General features: G+C 46.8%; 1 protein-coding gene across 2 annotated transcripts in view; it reads left to right on the plus strand.

The window, feature by feature from the left end:
• The window catches only part of GLI3 (GLI family zinc finger 3), a 341,317-nt gene that overhangs the window by 311,312 nt on the left and 4,408 nt on the right, over window positions 1-25,597 (plus strand). For both annotated transcript variants that reach the window (XM_006142992.3, XM_006142996.3), the window contains 4 exons: window positions 12,059-12,208; window positions 13,094-13,258; window positions 19,752-20,042; window positions 24,268-24,595. In XM_006142992.3, the coding sequence (XP_006143054.1) occupies window positions 12,059-12,208; window positions 13,094-13,258; window positions 19,752-20,042; window positions 24,268-24,595 (934 nt within the window). The remainder of the gene's footprint in view (window positions 1-12,058; window positions 12,209-13,093; window positions 13,259-19,751; window positions 20,043-24,267; window positions 24,596-25,597) is intronic.

A 25,597-nucleotide genomic window follows, 5' to 3' on the forward strand; every position in this document is an offset into this window, starting at 1 on the left:
CTTTTTTTTTTTTTTTTTTGAGAGGTTTTTGCTATAGGGCGCGTGCGCTCGCCAGAAAGACAGAGAGAGACAGGGAGACAGGGAGAAATCAGCCCTCAGGGGATGGCCACGCCGCAATCCCTTCTCCTCCATTCTCCTCTTGGGATCGTGGGCACGCATGCACATGCACCCAGCGTGAGTTTAAGCCACTGGATCCGGGACTCGAACTGCGGTTGACTACATTGGGGTCCAGTGACATAGCCATTACGCTAACTGCTGGTCCCATGTTTCAGTTTAACACACATGGTAACTGAGTGTGTGTGAGTGTGTGTGTGCACATTTGTGTGCATGCACATAGTAGAAGTTCTAAGGTGCAGCCTGTTATTCTGTGGAAAATCACTTTCCAGGCCTCGCCCTTTAAATAATCTGGTGTATCTGAAGGAGAGGTGCTCCTGCAAAAACCCTTCTCACCAGCCGTTTCCTTAACTACTTTGCCTGTTTCTCCAGACCGTCTCCTCTTTTACCAGACTTTACCACTAAGTACACTTTTGTGGGTTGCTTTTTTTGGTAGGGGCTGGTTAGCATCTTTATTGAAATACCACTTAAAGCCATAGAATTTCCCCATTCTAAGTGCACGGCAATTCAGCGCATTCTGGTATCTTCTCAGGATTGTGCCGCTATCCCAATTCTACAGCATTTTCATCACCCTGAAAAAAAGCCTAAACTCTTTGGTTGTCATCCCCTAAGTTCTTCACACACCCCCAGCCAAAATCAGCCATTATCCAACTTTCTTTCTGTAGATTTACCGATTCTGCGCAGTGACATAAATGAAGTTTACAATATTTATTCTTTTTCGGAATGGCTTTCGCTGAGCCTGTTGTCGGGGCCCATCCCTGTGTAGCATGCCTCTGTCCTTTACTCTGTTTTCTGCACTTCTGTGTTTAAATGTGACTGATGATGGATTTCTGCTGCAGCGTCCGGTTACCGTAGGGCTATCAGGGGAGCTGGCAGGCGGGGCCATATTTTAAGTTCACTCATTTCTGTTCCCTCATTCTAACATTGTCATGGCCTTTACACACAATGTTTACCTTGTTAAAGAACTCTGCCTTTCTTACACATAAGAGTAATTTTATTACATGTTTGTGCCTAAAAACAGGATTTAGTAGCTGTCAGAGAGGCGCTAGTTAATCATTTTTAACCAGATGACATATTTTTGGCCTTTATTTTACACTCACTTTCAATATTCATGAATCAAAAATTTTAAAAAATTGTTTTATCTTTATAAAGACAATGCTGTTTTGTACCAGAGTTTTGAGTCCCTTTGATGTTTTTCCCGTATCACTTTGTATTTATGTCACAAAACCGAAAGTCGCTTAGGTGTTTCATTAATCAGCTTGAATCGAAGCAGTCATATTGCGAAGTCGTCAGGAAGATCCCTCCCATAGCAAGCTGTTACAGCTTTTTAAATAATCTGTTAGGAAGATTGATGGGTGCCACCAAAACAATTTAAATTATTTTATTTATCTAAAATTAAAGTGTATATTGAGATATAAGGCCTATCTCAGCCCTGATAGTTTGTGATTCATGCATTTTTCTATTTCTGCCAGCGAAGTCTCCTTTAGAAATCCAATCTCAAGGTGTCCCTAATATAATCCATATCATGACAGTTGTAAAACTTTTCAAAAATAATATTTTTTATCAAATAATGTACAAACCAAGAAGGAATGGGCCTTATTTTAGATAGGAGGTTTTGAGAGATTCTCATGGAGAGTTTTTCTTTGAGCCAAAGCTTTCAGTCTCTCCCAAATCAGTTTTACTGTAAATTAAATTTTAATAGATTCTAAATTATTTTCCCCTCTCTTTTCGTTATAGAAATATTTCTGGGTGGGCCAGCCACTAGCATGGCAATAAGGTAGCCAGATCCCATATGGTTTGAATCCTGGACCAGCATCTTGGAAAACCTCAAGCATCTATTCTGGCAGAGGAGAACGGAGGAGAAGGGATTGTGGTGTGGCCATCCCCGCAAGGGGATGCTTTCTCACTTCTGTGCTCTCTCCCTGGCTAGTGCATGTACCCTATAGCAAACTTTTAAAAAAATGAAAATAATTTTCCTTCTTTTTTATGGCGAATTATTGAAGAGATAGTCATAAACTCATAATATAAAATCCTATTGGAAACTACGCTTTTAAAAACTGTTTAGTAAAAGAATTACTGGTTTGATTATATTTTATTATTATTTTTAAAATTTCCTCAGCACATATTTAAAAGTTTTCAGTTATTGGGACCAGCAGTTGGTGCAATGGCTAGTTCGCCGGACTCCCATGTAGTCGACCATGGTTCGAGTCCCAGACCGAGTAGCTTAAACTCACACCAGGCACGTGTGCGTGCGTGCCCAAGATCCTGAGAGGAGAATGGAGGAGAAGGGATTGCTGCGTGGCCATCCCCCCTGGGGGGTGATTTCTCCCTTTCTCTCTCTCTGTTTCTGTCTTTCTGGTGATTACAGGCACGTGCCCTATAGCAAAAACCTCTCAAAAAAAATTTTTTTTTCAAGTTATTTAGTTCATTGCCAGAGGGCATGTGTGCTTGCCAGAGAAAGGGGAGGGGGTGGGAGGGGATAGGAGAAAACACTTCCTTTTTGGGGAGTAGTCTCCCCACAACTTTTCTCCATTTCTCCATCCTGTTCCTGTCAGGATTTTAGTCATGCATATGCATGCCTGCTAGGTTTTCTAAGCCAGGGCGTCCATCCAGGACTAGAACTGAAGTCAGCCGTGTGGGATCCTTCTTTGAGCCTTAAATTATGGACTTCTGCTAAATATACTTCATTGTGACATCAACTGGTTATAGGTGAAAAGATCTAGAAAGTACCAAACAGTCCCAGTTTGACCTTCTGAAAAGAAAGTGTTTCAGTTTTCTATCCTTCCTTTTAAAAATAGAACCATGGCATGTTAGTGGGTCAAGATACAGAGAGCCGGAGGAAGGCCCGAGTCAGAAATAAAGCAGGGGTGAGTGGCACCCAGCCTGCAGCCGGAGACCAGCTGAGCGGTACCCCTCTGACGCGGTTGCGCTTTCTTGGATATTCATACATGAAACACACCTTCCGAAGCCCTAATTTTCTTTCCCATTAAGGCCATAATGCTCTGTGTGTATGTGTGTACACGTAGGTGTTTGTGAGGCAGAGATCATATGTACTTTTACTGAAGCCCATAGTTTTTGCTTTTACGTGAACCTGATGTTGTGAAAAACTTGGCAACATATTTTGTAGAAACCTTTTAAACTGGTGAGAAAGTTCTGTGCTATTTGAGGAACCATCAGTAGTGGTAGATGTTGTGTAATGTAGATGCCCAGGGGGCGCTATAGAAAAATGGGGGTGAAAATTGAGCTTGAAGTTTTGTGTTTCCCCCCTCCCCAGTTTTTAGACCTACCCAGTGGCCATATTTTTATTGCACCAGTGGAAGGGGTCTTGCTTCTTGATGCTAAGGGGCTGGTAATTGAAAGAGCGAGCAGACTTTGGCGTCAGCAAGGTATTTGTGTATTGATCAGTGAACTTCCTCAGGCAGTTTGAATGGGACGTGCGGATCTTGTGCACACACATCTGTGATGTGCTGCAGTGTCTATTAGGAATCACTTAGAATGGAGGATCCTTACCAGCTTAGAGAACTGGGCTTTCTGAGTGGGAATCAGCAGAGAGCCTGGCTAAAGGGAGGGAGATGAAAGAAGCTGAAGTGCACTTCCAAGCTTCATGAGCTGCTTGAATAGCAGCTTCATTTGCAGAGCTGCAAGCATTCGGCATCGCTGGACCGCAGGCATGCGTTTCATCTGAAGGGTTAGGAACAGGCCCAGGGAACACCGCCTGCTCTGAGCTCATAGTGAAATAACGAAGCAAGAAGAAAGGACCTTGATTAGCTCAGTGAAGGCCATTGTGGGCTTCTATTCTGCTGGGGGTGAAAGAAAAGCTCCACTTTCCCGTCCCCTCAGGGCTTTCTTCCTCCCGCTCTCCAGACCTTTTGGTTGACATTCAGAGCTGGACTTCCCAAAGACAATTCCTTAAAGAAAGAGGCATCTTTCACCTCCTCCTTTGCCAAGCCAACTAGTGATTTCTCTCACCTTCCTCTGAGCTCCCAGGGCTCCTGGGAAGTGGAAGAGATCGAGCACTGGGTCTTACCTCATTTTGCTATAGGCGTGATTACGGTGGAGAAATGCCAACTCTGTCGGTTTGCCCTAAAGCTCATGTCAGCCACCACTTCCCTGAAGCAGGCATTATAATCCTGGTGGGAAAGTTGAAGACATGGACTCCTTGGGAAGCGCAGTGGTTGGATGGAGCCTTTCTGGGGAAATCGCTGGGTCCCAGTGTCCCTGTCCTGTTTGCTCGGCAGGGAGAGTTCCGAGTGGCCACGCCGAGTTGGCGTACACCGTCGTAATTTACACCATCTATCTCTTTCTGGCTCTCAGGCCTCTGGCAAATTGCATGTCTACGTGTTAGATTAGTTTGGAATTTAATCATGCATTATTTTCTCTGCAATTAAATTATTTATATATTTGATTAACGTTTTCACGGCTAGGAAGTCACATTTTCAGTAGAATCACGAGCAAACTCGTGCGCATTGAATTTCAGACCTGCTTCACATGAGAGCAGACTCTGTTAAATGTTAAGAATTTGCCGTGTATTACTCTCTTAGTTACCTCAGATTTTGGTGAGACGAGATGTGTGCATTTTCGACCCAGTCCCAGGAAGGAGGTGCAGGAGGGAAAACGTGTCTGGCCTCACTCCCTGTCTGCATTGCTCTCTTTTAAGCTCAGGATCCCCATTTTTATGTCTTCCTCCCGCCTCTTCCTACCTCTGACACTGAAACGTGCCTGCTTCGGATTTTGCTTTCTCGTGCTTCAGCGTTAACCTGACAGTTGTTAGTGTGAGAAGGAAATGAAAATCATCTTGTTTGTGGGTGAGCAAGCCGCGGCCCAATGGTCAAATCCGACCCATGGCTTGTCTTCATATGGCCAACCAGCTAAGAATAGTTTCCACGGTTTTAAACAATTGGAAACAAAGTTTACAACAGCTCCAGCTGCACATGGACATGCTCTCCATGGCTGTTGTATTTTGATCCCACAAAGTCTAAAAACATTTACTATTTAACTTTTTGCACAAAAATTTAGCCGACCTTGCTCTGAATCGTCCCCTTAATTTTAGAGATGAGAAATTAAGGTACATGGAGATACACTGGCCTGTCCAGGGGGAACCAGCCCATCAGAAGTTGGTTTGGGACACACCTCTGATGTCCTCTGAATGACATGTGGTTTTCTGGTTCATTTTGTTTTTCAGAGAGATTTTTGCCTTAGGGCATGTGGGGAGGGCAGCAGAGATAGTGAGAGGGAAAGTGAAAAAATCATCCCCCAGGGAAGATAACCACACCATAATCTCTTCTCCATTCTCTTCCCGGGATCTTGGGCATGTACACACACATGCCTGGCATGAGTTTTAAGCCACCAGGTCCGGGACTTGAATCACGGTCTGCCGTCTGGGAATCCAGCGACATAACTGCTACAGCATCTGCTGGCCCCACGGTGGTCTGTTTTAAGACAAGCCCTCTGTGAGCACTCACCACAGTGGCCCGAGCTGCTTTATAAACTAAAGTGAACATTAGGACACATGGACATGGAAAGTCTGGATGGTTTTTAGAATTCTTGTTCTCTCAGGGTCAGGGGGTGACGTGAAGGTTGGGGGCTCTAGACTCCCACATGGCTGACCACGATTCGAGTCCCGACCTGGTGTCCCTGGCAGCTTGCTTTCTCACTTTCCCTTCTCCCTCTTTCTGTCTCTCCCTAGTCGGATTAAACAGTAATAATGACAAATGAAATTAAATAAATGAATAATTCCTTTAAAAAATCTAAAAAGAATCCCAGTTCCCTCTTGAGATTCTGCTGTAGGAAACAGTGGAAGCATGGACACATTTGAACTGCTTAAAGAGGTGAAGATGCTGTCATTTCCTTAGGGTAACTGAGTGCGTCCTCTGGGCAGCATTCGGGCTGCGGAGAGAGCAAGATGGACGTGGACCCCACCCTCCGAGGTCAGAGAATTTCATGTAGAGAAAAAATAGCAGTGGCCTCAATGCAGCTGTGACCCCAGGAACCGCTTCACCGTCTCACTCGAGACCCAGGTCAACTCCCAGGGGAGCGTCCCAAGATGCTAACCTTTCTGAAAGTGGAGGTGCTGTCACTGCCCAGCGTAACTTCCTCGCTTCTCTGATCACGTGAGCAGGCAGTGGGGGTGTTGGCATTGCTGGTTGGCACGGGCTTCGCTCTACTCCGGTTGTCACACTCTGCCCCAGAGGCGGAGGGCCATGAAGGTGGCGAGGCGTCTGTATAAAATGATCACCAATTGGATACCCCTGTCCTCAGCTCATGGCTGATTCTCCCTTCCTGCTTATTGGCACATCCCTGCAGAGCATCACAGTGAGACTTCCCGGCCACCTCTGGGTACTAAAGTACGTGTCATTTATCCCTCCAGTGTCATGTCTGGTCCCTGATGCCAGAGAAGCATGCCCTCAAGGAGCTGGCTGGCTGTTTGCTCTTTTCTGCCATCTCACTAAAGGAGCCAGGGTCTAGGTTTGCCCCCAGAGGCCTCTTCCCTCCCCTTTCAGGGTGCACCTCCTCCAGTATGGTGGCCAGACAAAGGGGAAGGCCTCTTGCTTCACAGGCCACTGTTGGTGCCTCCCCCTGTTGGTCATCCTAGCTATGAGTAGCACCAGTTAGCCCCCATGCCTCCAGGGCCATGCCCTCCTCCTGCTAGCAAGTATGCAAGGATGGCTTTCTCCGGGTGTATGCACGTTCCATCCAGGGGTCTCCCATAGCCTCAGTGCTGCTTGCTGCTTTGTAGGTGAGCTCTGGCCAACTCGTCCACACTGATGTCTCTCTGTGGTCCCGGGGAAAACTCATGCTTTCTGACGATGCCCAGCAGTGGCAGGGCCCGAGGCCTGCTGTGCCAGCTGGCCAGTTCGCTCTTGCCATGCGTGGTCCTCGCCCTCATCCACAGCACCAATCGCTGTCCTCTGGCAGGTGTTTCTGTGTCATCTGTCTGCAGCAGCGGCCCCTCCCCGCTCCTGTCCTTCCTGCACCCCTGGTGTGTCACCACTTACCTTTTGGTCTGGCTTTATATGTTGCTTCATTTGAGATGCTGATCCCCGTCTCTGGTGGGCCACACTGATTTAGGAACCCCGATAACGTGCTTTTATAGAACCCTGCTATTTCCCTTCATAGCGCTTATCACAGCCGTAATTGTATGGTAATGTAGGTCATTATCCGTTTCCCTCCAGTAGGCTGTAATTTCCACAGGGCAGGAATCATGCTGTCCCAGCACAGGCCATGCGGTGGCACTTGGCACGGCATTGAGCTGTGTGTAAGGGAGAAGAGAAATGTTGCAACCCCAATGGGTTCCTTTGTTCCGCCAGCAAGAGGGGTTTGCACTCGGGTATCGTTCAGCTCTTTCAGAGAGTGTTTGTTTTTTTTTTGTTTTTAAATTTTGCCGGAGGGTGCATGCACTTACTGGAGAGAGACAGAGGGGGTAGGGAATGAGCAAATATCCCCCTCCCCCGATAGGGACGGCCACACCACAGTCCTTTCTTCTCCGTTCTCTCAGGATTTGGGGCACACATGCACCTGTGCCCTGGCATGTTTCTCAAGCGGAGACTCAAACCATATAGCTGACCGGGTGGGATCCAGCCGCCTTAATCGCCACGCCATGGGCTGGCCTGAGTGTTATTTTAAAGCAATGAAATGCTTCACATTAAATTCTTATTATTTAGATACCAAGTGAAGCAAAGGCGAGTTAAAGTACACAGAAGCAGGAAGCATAATTTCTTTTACCCAGCAAAAGCTTAGTTTGCCGCACGAGTCAAGTCAGGTCAGCATTTACTGTGTACCTACCAGGCGCCATGACGTGTCAGTGCCAAGGATATGAAGCTCTCAAGAAGTGGGTTCTGACCTTGGAGAGTTGATGTAGCACAAATTGTAGTTCTGTTTTCCAAGTTTAGCTTTTTCTCCTTCCCTCCTCCCTCACTCCAGCCCTCTCTTTCTCTTTCGCTTCTCTGCCTGCCTTCCTTCCATCGGTCCTTAATTCTCTAATCTAAAGACAAGTTTTATTTCCAATAACTTGGAAAATTAAGCCAAGACCAATTTTTATGGCGTGGTTATTGTGTGATTGTTTTTCTCTCTAGAAAATTCAAAGAACCCTTCTGTATTATGTGAGTGTAGTTTCAAAATCTGGGCATTTGCACTCCTTCAAGAAAATCCTGGGTAGAGTCCATGGGCTACAAAGATGTCCTTGAAGCATAAGCTTAGAGTTCGCCCGTTGCCCCCGCTCTGCAGCATCCGTTCTTGTCATATACTTGTATGTGCTGTCATAACTTGTAAGAAACACTGGGGCCAGCAGGCAGTGTGGTGGTTAGGATGCTGGACACTCCCACGTGGCTAACCACGGTTCGAGTCCTGGACCTGGCGGGTAGCTTTCTCACTTTCTGTCTGTGTGTGTGTGTGTCTCTCTCTCTCTGGTCAAGTTAAAATAAATTAATGAATTTTAAAAATTAAATACTTCTTTTAAAAAAAGAAAGAAAGAAAGAAGCATTAAACATGGGGCAGCTGGCTTGTGATACGATCACTACACCTGTCTGCCATGGCCTTGCCGTTTCTGCGGAGTGGTTCTGTTGGTTTTCTGGTTGTTTCCAGAGCTCCCAGCAGCAGCCTCTTGCACACTGCAATGTGCTCCTCGGTCTCTGCTGTGACCAAGCTTTCTGAGAGCTGCTCAAGGAGGATGTAGAATCATTTCTTTTCTCCGCCCTCATCCGATTTTCAACCCCAGAAACTGCTTGGAAACCTTCCCCCCTCCCCCCAAAAGCAGTAGGCCACCTAGTGGAGTCTGTAGGAAGAGTCTGTTCTGAAAAGCAGAATTTGACTCTCCAGCCTCCCATCCTCCGTCCCCCCTCCCCTGAGACGGCTCATTTACGAACTTGAACCTTGGCAAGAAAGTAACTAATGTCGTGTCCCTACCGTGCAGTACGTGGACCAGAGGGAGCGGTCTCTTATTCAGAGGACTTTTTTAGTGACCTATGTCTGTGCATGTTTGAGGAAAGTCTCCCAAAAGCCTTCAGTGAAGAAAAGTGGAATGCAGGACAACCAGAGACCTCAGACCAGCAGCATCAACCTCAGATAATTCCCTCGCTGCCTTGTACCTGCACAGCCTTGCAACCCCAATGGGTTCCTTTGTTCCGCAAGCAAGAGGGGTTTGCACTCGGGTATCGTTCAGCTCTTTCAGAGAGTGTTTGTTTTTTTTTTGTTTTTAAATTTTGCCGGAGGGTGCATGCACTTACTGGAGAGCGACAGAGGGGGTAGGGAATGAGCAAATATCCCCCTCCCCCGATAGGGACGGCCACACCACAGTCCTTTCTTCTCCGTTCTCTCAGGATTTGGGGCACACATGCACCTGTGCCCTGGCATGTTTCTCAAGCGGAGACTCAAACCATATAGCTGACCGGGTGGGATCCAGCCGCCTTAATCGCCACGCCATGGGCTGGCCTGAGTGTTATTTTAAAGCAATGAAATGCTTCACATTAAATTCTTATTATTTAGATACCAAGTGAAGCAAAGGCGAGTTAAAGTACACAGAAGCAGGAAGCATAATTTCTTTTACCCAGCAAAAGCTTAGTTTGCCGCACGAGTCAAGTCAGGTCAGCATTTACTGTGTACCTACCAGGCGCCATGACGTGTCAGTGCCAAGGATATGAAGCTCTCAAGAAGTGGGTTCTGACCTTGGAGAGTTGATGTAGCACAAATTGTAGTTCTGTTTTCCAAGTTTAGCTTTTTCTCCTTCCCTCCTCCCTCACTCCAGCCCTCTCTTTCTCTTTCGCTTCTCTGCCTGCCTTCCTTCCATCGGTCCTTAATTCTCTAATCTAAAGACAAGTTTTATTTCCAATAACTTGGAAAATTAAGCCAAGACCAATTTTTATGGCGTGGTTATTGTGTGATTGTTTTTCTCTCTAGAAAATTCAAAGAACCCTTCTGTATTATGTGAGTGTAGTTTCAAAATCTGGGCATTTGCACTCCTTCAAGAAAATCCTGGGTAGAGTCCATGGGCTACAAAGATGTCCTTGAAGCATAAGCTTAGAGTTCGCCCGTTGCCCCCGCTCTGCAGCATCCGTTCTTGTCATATACTTGTATGTGCTGTCATAACTTGTAAGAAACACTGGGGCCAGCAGGCAGTGTGGTGGTTAGGATGCTGGACACTCCCACGTGGCTAACCACGGTTCGAGTCCTGGACCTGGCGGGGAGCACTCTCACTTTCTGTCTGTGTGTGTGTGTGTCTCTCTCTCTCTGGTCAAGTTAAAATAAATTAATGAATTTTAAAAATTAAATACTTCTTTTAAAAAAAGAAAGAAAGAAAGAAGCATTAAACATGGGGCAGCTGGCTTGTGATACGATCACTACACCTGTCTGCCATGGCCTTGCCGTTTCTGCGGAGTGGTTCTGTTGGTTTTCTGGTTGTTTCCAGAGCTCCCAGCAGCAGCCTCTTGCACACTGCAATGTGCTCCTCGGTCTCTGCTGTGACCAAGCTTTCTGAGAGCTGCTCAAGGAGGATGTAGAATCATTTCTTTTCTCCGCCCTCATCCGATTTTCAACCCCAGAAACTGCTTGGAAACCTTCCCCCCTCCCCCCAAAAGCAGTAGGCCACCTAGTGGAGTCTGTAGGAAGAGTCTGTTCTGAAAAGCAGAATTTGACTCTCCAGCCTCCCATCCTCCGTCCCCCCTCCCCTGAGACGGCTCATTTACGAACTTGAACCTTGGCAAGAAAGTAACTAATGTCGTGTCCCTACCGTGCAGTACGTGGACCAGAGGGAGCGGTCTCTTATTCAGAGGACTTTTTTAGTGACCTATGTCTGTGCATGTTTGAGGAAAGTCTCCCAAAAGCCTTCAGTGAAGAAAAGTGGAATGCAGGACAACCAGAGACCTCAGACCAGCAGCATCAACCTCAGATAATTCCCTCGCTGCCTTGTACCTGCACAGCCGTGTGCTCAGCTCAACAGACTGAAATTGACCTTACTTTGATCCAAATTAAGAACCTTCTTTCCTTCTGGTGCCTCTTAGATTTTCTCCTGTCTTCCAGTAGTAGGGCACTGGATGCACTAATTCATGGAACTAGGTAAAGGAGGACTCTAAAAACAAAATTTGTAAATTTTAAAGGTGGGGAAGTCCTCAGAGACCTGTCCTTTATTTTGTAGGTGAAGGATACCAAACCACTTGTTGGCAATCACAGTCCTCTTCAGTATCTGGTTCTTTTCTCTGTGGTTTCTTTCTTTCTTTTTTGCTATAGGGCGCTTGCACTCACTAGAGATCAGGGGTGCGGTAGGAGGGATACGAGAAATCACCCCCAGTGGGGACAGCCACGCTGCAGTACATTCTCCTCTCGGGATTTTGGCATGTACACGCACATGCCTTGTTTGGTATTTTAAGCCACTGGATCTGGACTTGAACCATGCAATTGGCCCTGTGGGACCCAGTAGCCTTCCCCTCCATGCCACCTGCTGGCCCTCTCTGTGATTCTTACTGAAGAAGAAATCCTGCTACATCTGAACTGCACTTCAGTTTGTACAGTGTGGTCTTCTTGTTCCTTGGTATGGAATTCTGTGTGTGTGTGCGCATGCATGTATTCACTTTCTGAAGTCAGGGCCATGGTGTATCCCATGGCGAGAGTATGTGAGGGCTGGAAAACACCTCTGCATCATTTAGCACTGATCACCCCCCACCCCCTTAGATGGTCCAGACGGGGCAAGGGTGGCTCACCTCGTTTCAGAGTTAGCTGGTCCAGAGTTCAGACTCAAACTCTGTTGTTCAGATGTGCAGCTAGTACACTTTCTGGGTTCAGGGCCTCTACCCTGTACTTGAGAAGCGCACTGCGAGGGAAAAGACGACCTGTAATAAGGTCGAGTTGTCTGTGTACTCGTTAGGGCTTAAGACTGAGGCAGTCTTGCTCTTCCCTCTGCTGTCTCTAGACATGAATAATGCATTTCTGTCTTATTTCTCTTTTTTCCAAACCCTAGCATATAAATAATGACCATATTCACGGAGAGAAGAAGGAGTTTGTGTGCCGGTGGCTTGACTGCTCGCGAGAGCAGAAACCCTTCAAAGCCCAGTACATGTTGGTAGTGCATATGAGAAGACACACGGGCGAGAAGCCCCACAAATGCACTGTGAGTACACAAGTGGGTGACGAAGGGGGTCCCCTTCCCTGAGCCGGTGCCAAGAGTCACTGTGGGTCCTTCATCATACTTAGGGCAGCGTGTTCCGACGGCCTCAGCTCTGAGAAGGCCGAGAGGGTGGAGGAAGAGGGTACAGTGCCATCCGGTTATAAGTGCTTGGGCTTCAAGCTCTCGAGTGGACAGCAGAGTGGTAGGTGGGCAGGTGGCGGCGGCACTGGAAATGAGCCCACAACTGCTGTGCCTGCCCCGAGCTCTACAGCGCACCGCCCTAGAGGACTTGGAAGGCAGAGGGAGATGACAGCTTTCTGCAAAGGAGTTGATGTTGGCTTTTGAAAAGCTCGTACTTCTACCTGGCTTTAAAGTTGCCGTTGCTGTCCTGGTTAGTCCCCAAGGCCTGTACAGCCCACAGGGCGGCTGGGACCCTACGAGGCTCAGCATTCTTTCCGGGAGGTGCCCGCGAGGCACATTGGCACTGACACACTGGTACTTTACATCTTAAAGGCCCTTTACAAACACGATCAAGTTTCGTGTCTTTGTATGGACACAAAGCCATATTAATGAACTTTGTGCTGAATCCGAAATCAGTGGGAATTTGAGGAGATCAATGAGAAGATAATGAAACCCATTGTACACATGAACGATCTATTTTTTTAAAAAAACGACAAGAAAGTGCACCTCGGGACTTTCACTGGCATTGCAAGTGCTTTCTCTTGAACTGCAGTGAGCCACATCTGAATCCCAATAACTTTTTGTTCTTGGGTTTTGAAAAGCAGCTGACCCTTGAAATGTCAGTTTTTCATCAACTCCGCGGCAGTGTCAGGCCTGAGCTGCTGTTGCCATTGTGTGGTGTAATCCAGATTTACCTGTTGTCCCCAGTTTGAAGGTTGCACAAAGGCCTACTCACGACTAGAAAACTTGAAAACGCACTTGAGATCCCACACTGGAGAGAAACCGTACGTCTGTGAGCACGAAGGTTGCAACAAGGCTTTCTCGAACGCCTCTGACCGCGCCAAGCACCAAAACAGAACACATTCCAATGAGGTAAGAGGCCCCCGTAGGCCGGAGCACGTGGTGGAAAACAAAGAGCCCTCACAGGGAACATGCGTGGGAAGGCAGGCATGTTCCATGTTATTTCCCTCTCGAGCATCCCCTGCGTGTGCGGGCTCTGAGTCTGCAGGTGAAGACCTGGACTCCAGAATTGGGGCCCTAAACTGGGCCTCATGGGGACTAATAGGAGGGGACTTCAAAACATTCCTGAAGGGGCTGGTCTATGGTGTAGCAGTTGAACACTGTGCACAAGAAAGTAGATCTCACATGGCTGGCCAGGGTTCAAGTCTTGGCCCCAGTGGTTTACATAGCAGGCCTCGCATGTGTGTGCCCAGGATCCTGAAGGGAGGGGGAGCTGGAAGAGAGGGGCTTACATCATGATCAGACCTACTGAGAGATTCTCTCTCTCTCTCTCTCCCCCTCACCTCTTTTTTTCCCTTCCCCAACCCTGTGTGCAACTTAGTGAAAAAAGTTTTTTTCAATGTTTGTGGAGAAGTGGACTCAAATTATGATCTTATTTTGGTGCACTTTTTTTTTGAGTTCCATACATAGTTTTGTCATAATATGAATGTTCCATCAGCTTTTAGAAGACCCCTTGTGCAGGCGGAGAGGGAAATGGGTAAAACCCGGGTGATCTTGGTCTCATGTTGTTCTGACCTGCCACCTACTGGTCAGACAGGAGGAACACCCGCCTTGGCATTGGATCTGCCTTCTCTACCCGGAAAGGAATCACACGAATCCAAGCAGAGGCCCGCTCTGTGGACTCAGTGTCAGCAGGCTGACAGGTTGCTCTTAGGACAGTCACTGCCGTTGGCCTTCAGACGCACGCTTTCAGAACAGACATCTGTAGGGTAACTAACCTTGGCTAAATATGATTTCCAGACGTTCTGAATTCTAGAGGCTCTAAGAAGATAATTCTCTGAAACCTGGGATGGCCTCTAGTCAGTTATTTAAGATAATATGTTAGTAAAGCCCATGGGAGGGAGTGGTCCCTGTTGTGTTGCTGTTGTTTCTAGGTAGTTACCCTCCCGAAATTGCAAAGAGACAAAAGAATGAACATTACTCCACATTCATTTTGCCTATATTTGAATGCTTATCAGCCTACAGCTCTCCAACTTCTCGGAGAGATAGCTCAAATTCTGGCTCCTCTTTGAAGCCTTCTGTTAGACAAACCAAGACTAATAAACAAGCTCCCCGCATTTTGAGCAGATAGAGGGCAGCAGCTAGCCAAAATTTGTTAACGTAAGGCATAGTTCAGTGCCCCTCCCCCCCAAGTGCATCATTGCTTTGCTTGAAAGGTATTAGGAAAGGAGCATTTTGTTCCTTTGAGGCCTTGGAGTCTCGGCTGTTACTAGACCTTCCCCAGATGCAAGTCAAGCCCACTCACGATTTTCCAGCTAGAACGTTGGAGTAAGAGAACCTGATAGAAACACAGTGAGCCATTCTGCGTCTGGCCTGGCCTTGTGGCAGTGAAGACAGCCCTCACCGAGTTTCCTTTCGGTTGAACCGACAGAGCAAGAATGTCTCCATCAAAAGTACTAGCGTTTTCTAAAAAGTACGTTCATTCAAGCTCACGTCGGCAATTTGTATATGCCAACTCTTGTTAAAAGATCCTAGTGGAATACAAAACTCAAGCCATTCAGAATCTCTTATTGGCTAGTTGTTGAAGACATTTTTTTATGTCAAAATACTTTTAAGTCCAGCCATGGTGGCCTGGGCTACTAAGATGCTGCACTCCGTAGTTTAAGACTATATAAGAGGCCAGGTGTGATTCCCTGTCCAGTCTGAAAAGCTCATCTGAATAGCATTCACCTGCGGTCCCAGTTGGGAGGCTGAGGCTGAAGGATTGTGACTTGGGAAGAAATGTGTCTTAGAAATGGGGGGAAAAAATTACTGGATGCAATAGCTGTGATGTAATCTGTCATATTTGTTTAGTACAGAATTTTAGGGAGTCTAGAACAGGCAAATCCAGAGAGACAGAAAATAGATTAGTGGTTTCCAGAAACTGGGAGGAGAAAGAATAGGGGGAACTGCTAATGGGTACAAGGTTTCTTTTCAGGGCGGTGAAAACATTTTAGAATTAGGTAGTGGAGATGATTGTACAACATCAAGAACTTACTAAATACTGCTGAATTGTGCAACTATAAAGGGTTATTTTTGTGGCATGTAAATTACATCTCAGTTTAACCATGTTTAGGATGTTTGATTAACTGAACTTGGAATTTAATTAATACATCTAACATATTATTTATATTTAGGTATGATATTTTTTAAAGAATAGATTTCTTAAAGAATTATTTATTTATTATCACTATTTTTCAATTTTGACCAGGAACTCGACCTGTGGCCAGCCACATGCTAGTCCAACATCTTTAACCACCATGCCACCTGCCAGTCCCTGGACTTGAACCATCATTCAGTCATGTGGGAATCCAGTGCTTTAACCACCAGGCCACCTGCTGGTCCCCAATTTAGAGGGGTTTTAATCCCTATATATTTTTTCTTCTGTTATTGCCACAGGGCAAGTGTGCCGCCAGAGGGTGTGGACGTGTATGAGAGAGAGAGAGAGAGAGAAGAACTTTTCTAAGGGCTTTCTTTTTTCCTCCATTTCCCCCTCCCATGAGGATCCAGAGCAGGTCTGCACTTACGGCTGTCGTGTTTTTCAAAGGCTCTGAGGGAACGATTGGAATCGTGGTCAGCTGTGCGGGGTCTCGCTCCCAGTGCACAGGACTCAACTGCTGTATTGCAGGGCCAGCCCCATCCCGGAAGACTACATCGGTTCTCTCTCCTGTTATGGTGGAGACATTGAGGCCGTAGATCTGCTCAGATGAGCAGTACTCACATACGAGGATATCGAGCTTTTTCTCTTTTTATCGACTTAAAAGATGTGCAGCTGTTTCATTTAAGGGTGTTATAGCTGGGTTTGGGTGCTGTCGGTCAGAAGTGCTGTGCTGTTCGAGTTGAGTGTCTGTTAGGAGTTTCACAGATAATTCAGGTCAATAATCTCTTTCACCAAGGCTAAGAACATGCTTACATTCTTGGGGGCTGGCAGGTGGTGTGGTGGTTAAAGGCCACATATTCCCACGTGGCCAACCATGGTTTGAGTCCCAGACCTGGCAGCTTCCTTTTTCCCTTTCCCTTTCCCTCTCTCTTTCTGTCTCTGTCTGGTCAAATTAAAAAAATACTAATAACAAATGGAATTAAATACTTTTTAAAAAAGAATTAACTTACATTATTAACCTTGATATTAAATATATAATTACAGTTTTATTCACAAACATGTAAATCCCTCTTCTCGATTCTAGACACAGGACTTTGGCCTTGTATATGTATGTTGAACAATTTCAAATACTCAAATTCTGTCTGGAACCTGGAAATCCAGACCTGTGTGATGAGATCTAGACAGATGGAGGCGTTGGCTTTTCTCATTTCTCTCTTACTTGCACCTTCGTCTATCAGTAAATGAATATGGATGGCTAGTTATGTGCCCACCCCTCTGCTCTCCTAGGTGTGGCACAGCATACCATGGATCAGGCCAAGGGAGTAACTCCCATTCAGGGAAGCCACCCACATGTCTCTGTCTCCCGGGGTTCCTGCCCACGTAGTGCCACAGGATCATAGCAGTGGTCTTGGACAGGACTCCCTCCTCCAGAGCACACAGCTCATGTTCTTCCCGAAGCTCCCACCAAACACGGTCCCTGAGCTCTGATGTACTTGGATCACCCCCGCACCCCAATCTGCAGTGGCCCCCTTTCTGTATCCTGTACCGGTGCCTATTCTCACCTGGCCCGTGCCTGTCCTTCCAGTCCTGACCTCTCACTGTCATGACAATGGATGGAACCTTCTAGAAGCCTGTGCTGTGGACTCTGGTGCCAACATGCACAAAGTGGTCTCACCTCTGAACCTTTGGGCATCCTCTTGTCCCCGTCTTTATCTCCCAGAATCTTACCCTCCTTTCAAGACCAAACTATAATGTCCCCTCCTGATAAAAGTTCCATTTCCAAATGCCTCCTGTGTGCTGGGCCTTGCCATAAGCACTTTTCGAACACATCCTACAGTTCCATGAGTTGGGCATTATACCCCGATATAGAAATCTAACATCTGCTTTTCCCCACGGTCATCCCAATTGAGAAAAGACTCCTCCTCTGTCCAAATCCTTACAGAGCAGTCATGCTTTATAATGTAGAAAACTATGTGATACCTTATTTTTCCCATCAGCTTTTGTATTCCTCGGGGTTCCATCTTGTGTACAACTTTATGCTCACTTAGAAAAGGGATCATTAAAATACATTTATTGAATAGTTGTATTTGGAGAAATTCTATGGAGTGAGTAGAAAAAGTACCAGCTTCTTTCACAAAGAACCTGCCTGTCAATGTGATGATTCAAGACGGGAGCAACCATGCCCGAAGTTGCTATCTAGGCCATGCAGAGTGGGCAACTCAGTGAGGGTGCCCTGTCCGTTAGCCTACAGTTATGTTTCATTTCAGCCATTGTTCATAATGAAATCTCAGGCTAAGCTATGTGGGTGATTAAAGTACAGATTTCCTGAACCTGACTGTCCTCGTGAATTGCTGTGGTAGGGACACACAGGGCATACGGGCACACGTGTACTTGTGTGTGCTGTTCCTAGAATTGCAGGGAGTCATGGACATGTGTGCACTTGGGACACGTTAGCTATATGCTCTGGTCTAGGCTCACCCATAACGGGCACATGCACATAGATAGTAAGAATAGCTCTGCAGACACTGTGGCCTAGCTAGTGTCCCCTCTGCCCTCTTCATCCCCACAGCTTCTCCACGCATCCCCGTGCACCTCAGGGAGAGCAAGCCTGCCGCAGCAGTGCAGTGCTGTGAGCAAGCCCAGGGCCAGTGTCAGACACCGGAGGGTAATAGTGCTCATTGAAAGGGCCATTCATCTGTCCCTAATGCATAGAAGTCACTGGCTCATTTCTATATCTCAGTACGTATATATATGCAGCAAATCGTACGGCTCCTGAATGGATATAATTTGTAGTTAATGGGAATCAATTCTACCCCAAGGAATCTCAGATTTGAAAGGGAAGCCTCTCAGATAATTCTCGGAATCTTTGCTTCCCTGCATTAGGACCTTTCAGCATTTTAGGGAGCTCTCAGTCTGTTCTTGGGCTTTTAGTGAAAAAGCATCTTTCAGACACACAGTCTGTCAGATGGCATCTTTTAAATATAATGGGTACATTATATTAATCACACTTGCTATGATGATGGCTCACCTAATAGCACATCTTCTGGGATACATAGATGTAAGTATCCTTTCTGGTACAAGTGTCCATGAATATATTAATATTTCAAGCCAACTGAACAGAATCACAGGTGATCTCGGTCATGAGTGAAGGCCAGCAGTTCTGTGATTTGAGTAAATTTTCAGCTATAAACATTCATAAAATTTCTCATCACTGTATCCATAGGCTTCATTATGGACCCACACAGAAAATGGTATTACTGAGAATTAATGGATAGGCCTCGGTCCCGAGAGCAGTGCATAGCCCGGGGTTCCTGGTCCTCAGCATCCCGTCCTTTAGCACTGTGCAGTTGATAAGCACGCATGGCAGTCTGTCCTGGGTAAAGGGCCTTGAAGATCATGAGGGCTCTGAGTCCTGGCAGCACCCCCACCAGCGCCCCAGCTGAGGAACATGGAGTATGGGAGAGGATATCAGCCATTTTTCTTTTATACCTATGTGTAAATAGCAATTTCCCAAGGGGAGAGAGTGGTATTAGCTCTCAGAACAAGGACAGCCATAAGAAACGTCTTCACACACCCTCCTCTGAGGGGCCTGCAGCATTCTTTTGGTTAGATGACAGGTTTCCCGTCTGCCTTCCCACGCCACGCCATCATGGTTGTTGTCTCAGACAGCTACTGAGTGCCTGTTCTGGCTGCGTAATACTTCTTCCTACCCATAGTGTAAATGCTTCCAAGAACATAGGCAATTTATACACCCTTAGCTCTCTCTCTTTTTTTTTTTTCTTCTTTTTTTTTTTTTTGGAGAGGTTTTTGCTATAGGGCACGTGTGCTCACCAGAAAGACAGAGACAGAGAGACACAAAGCCAGAAATCACCCCCCAGGGGGCATGGCCATGTCGCAATCCCTTCCTCCATTCTCCTCTCCGGATCTTGGGCAAGTATGCACATGTGCCTGGTGTAAGTTTAAGCCACCAGGTCTGGGACTCGAACCGTGGTCGACTACATGGGAGTCCAACGACATAACCATTACACCATCTGCTGGTCCCTCATCTTTAGCTCTCCTTAAGCAGTCTCTGAAATAATCTATTAATGCTCAAGTTCATGGGTGATGAACGATGTTCTTATGGCCTTACTGAACAGGTAATGTGACTACCTCGGAGCTCAGTGAAACTGGAAAGAATTCAAAACATAGGGTGCCACCACTCCAGCTGGGGCTGGGCCATAATCACTTTGCTAACAATCTGTTGTCTTGTTTTTGGGCATTTGGCAGAAACCCTATGTGTGTAAAATCCCAGGCTGCACTAAGCGCTACACAGACCCAAGCTCCCTCCGGAAACACGTGAAGACGGTGCATGGCCCAGAGGCTCATGTCACTAAGAAGCAGCGTGGGGACATACACCCTCGGCCCCCACCCCCACGAGATTCCGGCAGCCATTCACAGTCCAGGTCCCCCGGACGGCCGACCCAGGGAGCCCTCAGTGAACAGAAGGACCTCAGCAATACTACCTCAAAGCGGGAAGAATGCCTCCAGGTGAAAACGGTCAAGGCAGAGAAGCCCATGGTATGTCATTCACTCTCCTTCTGGCCTTCCCAGAGCCAGCCAGGACCATTTAGAAGAGCCAGGCTGGACCATCAGAGGGACCAGCCTGGACTGCTCACTCAAAGTGGGTCCCCATGGAGGAACTCGGCTCAGGATGGAATTTCCAGATTTCCTATCTGATTTCTGGAGTTAATCTGGAATTGTAGCTCTGTGGTGGGAAGAAAGGCACACTGCCTATCACTCCAGCACATCCCTAATAGAGAAAGCCATGCCTTGAGTGACTTCCTAAGCACGTTTCCTGTCCTTTTTCTGTTCTGGTGACCACAGAATAAATACACAGTCTATATCCTTCAGAGATTTACAGACCTGTGGGCTAGACTGAAAAACAGATACCACTTAATATTGGGTCATCAGAAAGGACTTGAACACCAGTCTGTGTAAAGAGCATTCAAGAGCGAAAGTAACGCCCAGTGCACTCTGAGGCCAGAGGTTTAGAGGGGATCCAAGTCAGCAAACCCAGGGTAGGAGGGCCAGGTGATGAGGCAGAACCCTGGGGTGTGTAGGAGTAAAAGGACGACTACTTCCTGTTGGGGTAAATGAGTGGTCAATCAGAAATACAGGGGCAGAGGTGAGGGTCGAAGTGGCATGTTTTGCTGGTTATAGGAAATGGAGCCGCAGGACTGATTTTCTAGAAACAAGCCTGGTTTTGGTGCAGAGATGGATAAACTGACACCCCTTCTACAGCTGTGCCTGAGCAAAGGAGGGTGAGAACTAGGGGAGGGATTCATAAGAGTTTTGCAGCAAACATCCTTATGGTGACTCAGAACACGTGGCTTATGCTGCTTTTTCAGCATCTTTCAAACTGTAGTGAGCGATTTCAGTTCATGGATGTGCTTAAATAAAACACCTAAAAATTACAAAAGGACAGCAAGAAAAATGACGAGAGTAGATATAATAGAAGACTCGGGACATTTACATTTGGCCCTGCGTACTCTGGATTTTCATTCCTGAGACAACCTCAAAACCCAGGTCTCTCGTCCTTTCAATGTATGTCCCTAACCCAAAAGAAATTGTCACCTACTCCCCAAACACACATTGTTTAAAAAGAAAATTGTGGACAGGGCGAGTTCCAGTCTGGCACGCTCTGACCTGTGGAGGTGTACCAGAGAGCAGCTGCCTGCTGAGACTTCCAGACACACGGAAATGACCGGGCGGGCAGATTTACTCTGTGTAAGGAAGCGTGTTCTTAAAATGGGAGGAGCCCGATAGTTGGATAGGCATGCTTTGAGTTCAGAAGTACCGTCAGTGTATGTAGATGAGAAATAACACGCATACAATTCCAGCCTTGGCAGCCTAGGAAGCAGCTTTGTAATGACTTATGAAACTTGTCTTTGAACTTTTAGGTATCTTAGAAAGTGACACTAGCCAAAAATAATGCCAATAGGCTATCCAGATTTACCGTAATTTCTCAGTGGGTAGTTGCATGAGGTTTAAAAAAAGCACTTTAATAAAATGTTTATAATGTCTTATGATTGACCACTGTATTTTAAAATTAATCACTTCATAAACTGTTTTATATACTTTTGTGGGGAGCATATGTCTCTTTCCTCATGTAATAATAACAATATTCATGCAGAACATTCATTTACTCTCATGTTTAGTAAAATGAGGAAAGTGAGTTTAGTCTCCTGGATTATGTCATGAAACATAATGGTTTTTATTCTTGAGACAAGTTAAAAACCCTGGGTCTCACGTTCTTTTTGAAGTTTGGCCCCAGCTCAATAGAAATCTAGAACCAAACACCTGTTGTTTGAAAAGAAAAATAGTAGAAATAAAAATTTACAGTGATTTGGTTCAGGGACATTGAGATACCTGAATGTGTGCAATATTCTGATAAAGTAAGTGAATTCTCGAGATAGAGGACTGGAAGAGGTCATAGAGATCTAGATTAGGCTCTCTGTTTTACGGGTGAGGAAACCGAGGCTCAGTTCCATAAAGAAGTGTTATATGTGTATATGTACATAAACATTTAGATATATGTAGACATTTTCATAGACGTTGCAAATGCACGTGAGACTTACATGTCTAGTATTCTTTCTTTAAAGACATGTCTTTGATTTGATCATCATGCTATGAATTAAATTCTTTCTTCTTTTTTCTTATTAATGCAACATCTCTTCTGTCTAATGCTCCTAAATGTCTTGTTCTCACTTCCTAAGGACAGTGGGTAATAAGGTGAGGGAATTTTGGCTTCTCTGTTCATTTTCTTTTATTTGCAATTTAACATTCAACTTCTTTTTATTTCTTGTTTTGTTTCTGTTTTTGTGGCTTCGTGGTATCTTTGCTGTTGAACATTACTCAGATACGTTCGACTACAGAAGCAATGTGTTTTGAACGTTCAGCATGTGGAAAAACGTGGCGTTAGATAGTGAAACTCATTGTTCTGTTTGTCTGGGTTTTCATAAGAAATCACTGGGGCCGACCAAGCAGATGTTTTCAAAGACGGTTTACGTACTGTGCTGACTCGTGTAAGTTCTGTGCTAAACCTGCACCACCTGCTTTAAGGAAGATCCGGAGACATGTTTTCCTAGCAGTGTCACCTCTGCCTAAGGACCTGAGCTCCTTGAAGCAGTTTTCCGATTCTGAGTGCACATGGGCCTTCTCACGTGCTCATTGCAAGTGTGCTGCACGTGTGTGTGTGAATGCACACAGATCAAACTCTCACACTCCCTGTTTGGCAGTCCAAGACTCAAACGCATCTAGCACTCTGGGAACTTGCAGCACCTCAGGAAGGAGCAGGCGGTCTGGCCCTCCAAGATTCTGTTAAGGCAAAAAATTAAGCAGGACTTGACGTCCTCGTGATCACGTTGGTTTGTCTTACCTTGCTCTGCTTGGTTGCCCAGGACAAAGTTGGTGTGTCATGTGGCACTCACTTAGAAAGTGTTCATTTGCTTGGGTGTGTGTACTGTGGTGGCCGAAAAGTGTAACTGGTTCCGCTGAGAAGACCTGTCTCTAAAAGCCCGACTGCTGCGCATTCCACCTGAGAGCGGAGTTAGCAGAGATCCCTCTCCCTAGAGAGCTTTCCGTTGGGCTGTTGTCTATGGCTCCAGATTTTATACTAACGCTGGGCAGTAGCCAGTCTGAGGATCCAGGCAAGTCACACCGTTAACTTGCATCATTGGGCAGTTGCTAGACGTCTCCAGACATCACTTTTCTTATCCTTACAGAAAGGGATAGACTGTTGACCCACGCGGCACCACTGCCATTTAGGACAGTTCCATGCTGCATGGACTGTCCTGTTCGTTGGAGCTGTTTTAGGTTGTGCCCCCCAGACACTTGGACTGCAGAGGGGTCCATCCCCTATTTCTAGGAGCCATGGGGTAGGGGACGAGGGAGGAGGTACACTTCCTGATTGAGGACCAATGGGCTAGATTAAGTTCTCGTTAGTTGTAGGATTTCCTCAGCGTTCACTTGGCTGGGGTTAGGAAATCACTTTAATTCTCCTTGAGAAACACCGGGGGTGGGGGGGGCGCACTAAGGACAATGGAGAAGACATCCCAGAGACTCAGGTGGCTGTGATTGTAGCCTTGCGTCCTCTCTGGGAATAGCAGCAGCTCTGTGGTTGAAGTCCACACCCTGGTTGAGACTCTAAAAGAACAAGAAAATGTCCCAAAGAGCCTGGGTGATCTTGCTGGAGCAGCGTGTAGGGCCTCCTGCTGGAGCATATCTGACATGCTCACAGTCAGCTGAGCAGACAACCCAAAGACCAGAGCCATTGGATAATGACAATTGTGCTCTCCTTCTGAGCCACTTAGTGTTACCTGGGCCTTCTTATATTGTGAGCTCTCTGGGCTTCACACCTCATTCCCAGGAATCCCCAGTGTAAATTGCCCCATTTTATAGATAAGAAAACTGAGATTTAGAGTGGCCAAGTAATTTGCCCATAAAACAGTCGTGGAGTTGGGACTGAACCTAGGAAGTTTGTGTGCAGAGGTGGCGTTTGGGCAGGACTCCATGGCTGGTGACATGCTGGGCACACTCCATCAGGCATTCTCGGCTGTCCCTTGCCTTCCTCTGTGATGGTTCATCCGTCATTCCGGCCAAGAGAGGCCACCTCCATTCACCAGGACATACTTGTTCTCCTCATTCGGTTGAAGGTCTCGATGTGCACGAGCTCTCGCTGTTGGCTCCCTACCCTTTCCCATCCATGGTGATGTTTCTTTCCTTTCCTCTTGACCCCCCACAGACATCTCAGCCAAGCCCTGGTGGTCAGTCTTCATGCAGCAGCCAACAGTCCCCCATCAGCAACTATTCCAACAGTGGGCTCGAGCTTCCTCTGACCGATGGAGGTAGTGTGGGCGACCTCAATGCCATCGATGAAACCCCAATCATGGACTCGACCATTTCCACGGCCACCACGGCCCTCGCTTTGCAAGCCAGGAGAAACCCGGCAGGGACCAAATGGATGGAGCATGTGAAACTAGAACGGCTAAAGCAAGTGAATGGCGCACTCCCACGGCTGAGCCCCATTCTGCCCCCCAAGGCCCCTGCGGTCTCTCCTCTAATAGGAAATGGTGAGTCGCACATCCGGTGATGCATCTGCTCCTGCAGATGTGGCCGGAGCACCACGAGAGGGACCGGGCCTGGGTTTTACGTTTGCTGGCTTCTACACCCGTCCTATAAGTCATGCTGTTGAATCCATCTGAGTTGCCTTTTTGGAGGGTTCGTATATTTTTTTAAGAAGTTTTTGCCTTAAGGTGCCGTGTGCTCACCGCAGAGAGAGAGACAGGGAGAGGGAAAATGAGAAATCACCCGCACTGCCCACTACCCCCCCCCCCCCCCCCCCCGAGGGGATGGCCACACTGCAATCCATTCTCCTCCAAGGATGTTAAGACATGCACACACATGTGCCTGGCACGATTTCCAAACTGCTGGGTCCAGGACTTGAACCATTGTCAGCCATATGGGAGTCCAGCGATATAACCACTGTGTCATCTGCTGGCCCAGGAGGTTCACATTTTAAAAACAGGTAGTAACAGGGTAAGGAAACAGAAAGGAAGGAAGGCCGTGTATAACTCGTATTCTGATGGTGAAGCCTAGCTATTAGACCAGGTAGGGTAAGACAGTCCCAGCAGAGAAGCATCTGGTTACCGCTCACCTGGTGTCAAAGTTCTTTTTTTTTTTATTTTTGAGAGTACTGGGGCTAGGATTTGAACCGTGATCAACTATGTGGGAGTCCAACAAAGTAACCCTTATGCCATCTGCTGGTCCATGTGTTCAAGTTTGAAAAGCAAGAAACTGACAGCCAGCCACTTGTGATAATGGCCGCCCGGGTCAAGGGGAGGCACACCTTCCCATCGTCAGCTCGTCAGACTGTGCTTTGGCTCACCCCAAATTCCTGGACCATACCCAGGGGTGAGCTTCTCCATCCACAGCTCGGGTCTGTCCCCTGGTCTAGGATGTAGAGTAGACAGGCAGCCTTGACAGTGGCTGTGACATTCCTGGCAAACCTTTGCCTGGGGACTTGCAAGGAGTCGGAGCAGTGTCACACCCCGGGTTCCTTTTTGTCCTGAACT

This window comes from Tupaia chinensis, unplaced genomic scaffold (genome assembly GCF_000334495.1).
Source record: "Tupaia chinensis unplaced genomic scaffold, TupChi_1.0 Scaffold000088_1, whole genome shotgun sequence".
In the NCBI taxonomy this organism is placed as follows: domain Eukaryota; kingdom Metazoa; phylum Chordata; class Mammalia; order Scandentia; family Tupaiidae; genus Tupaia; species Tupaia belangeri.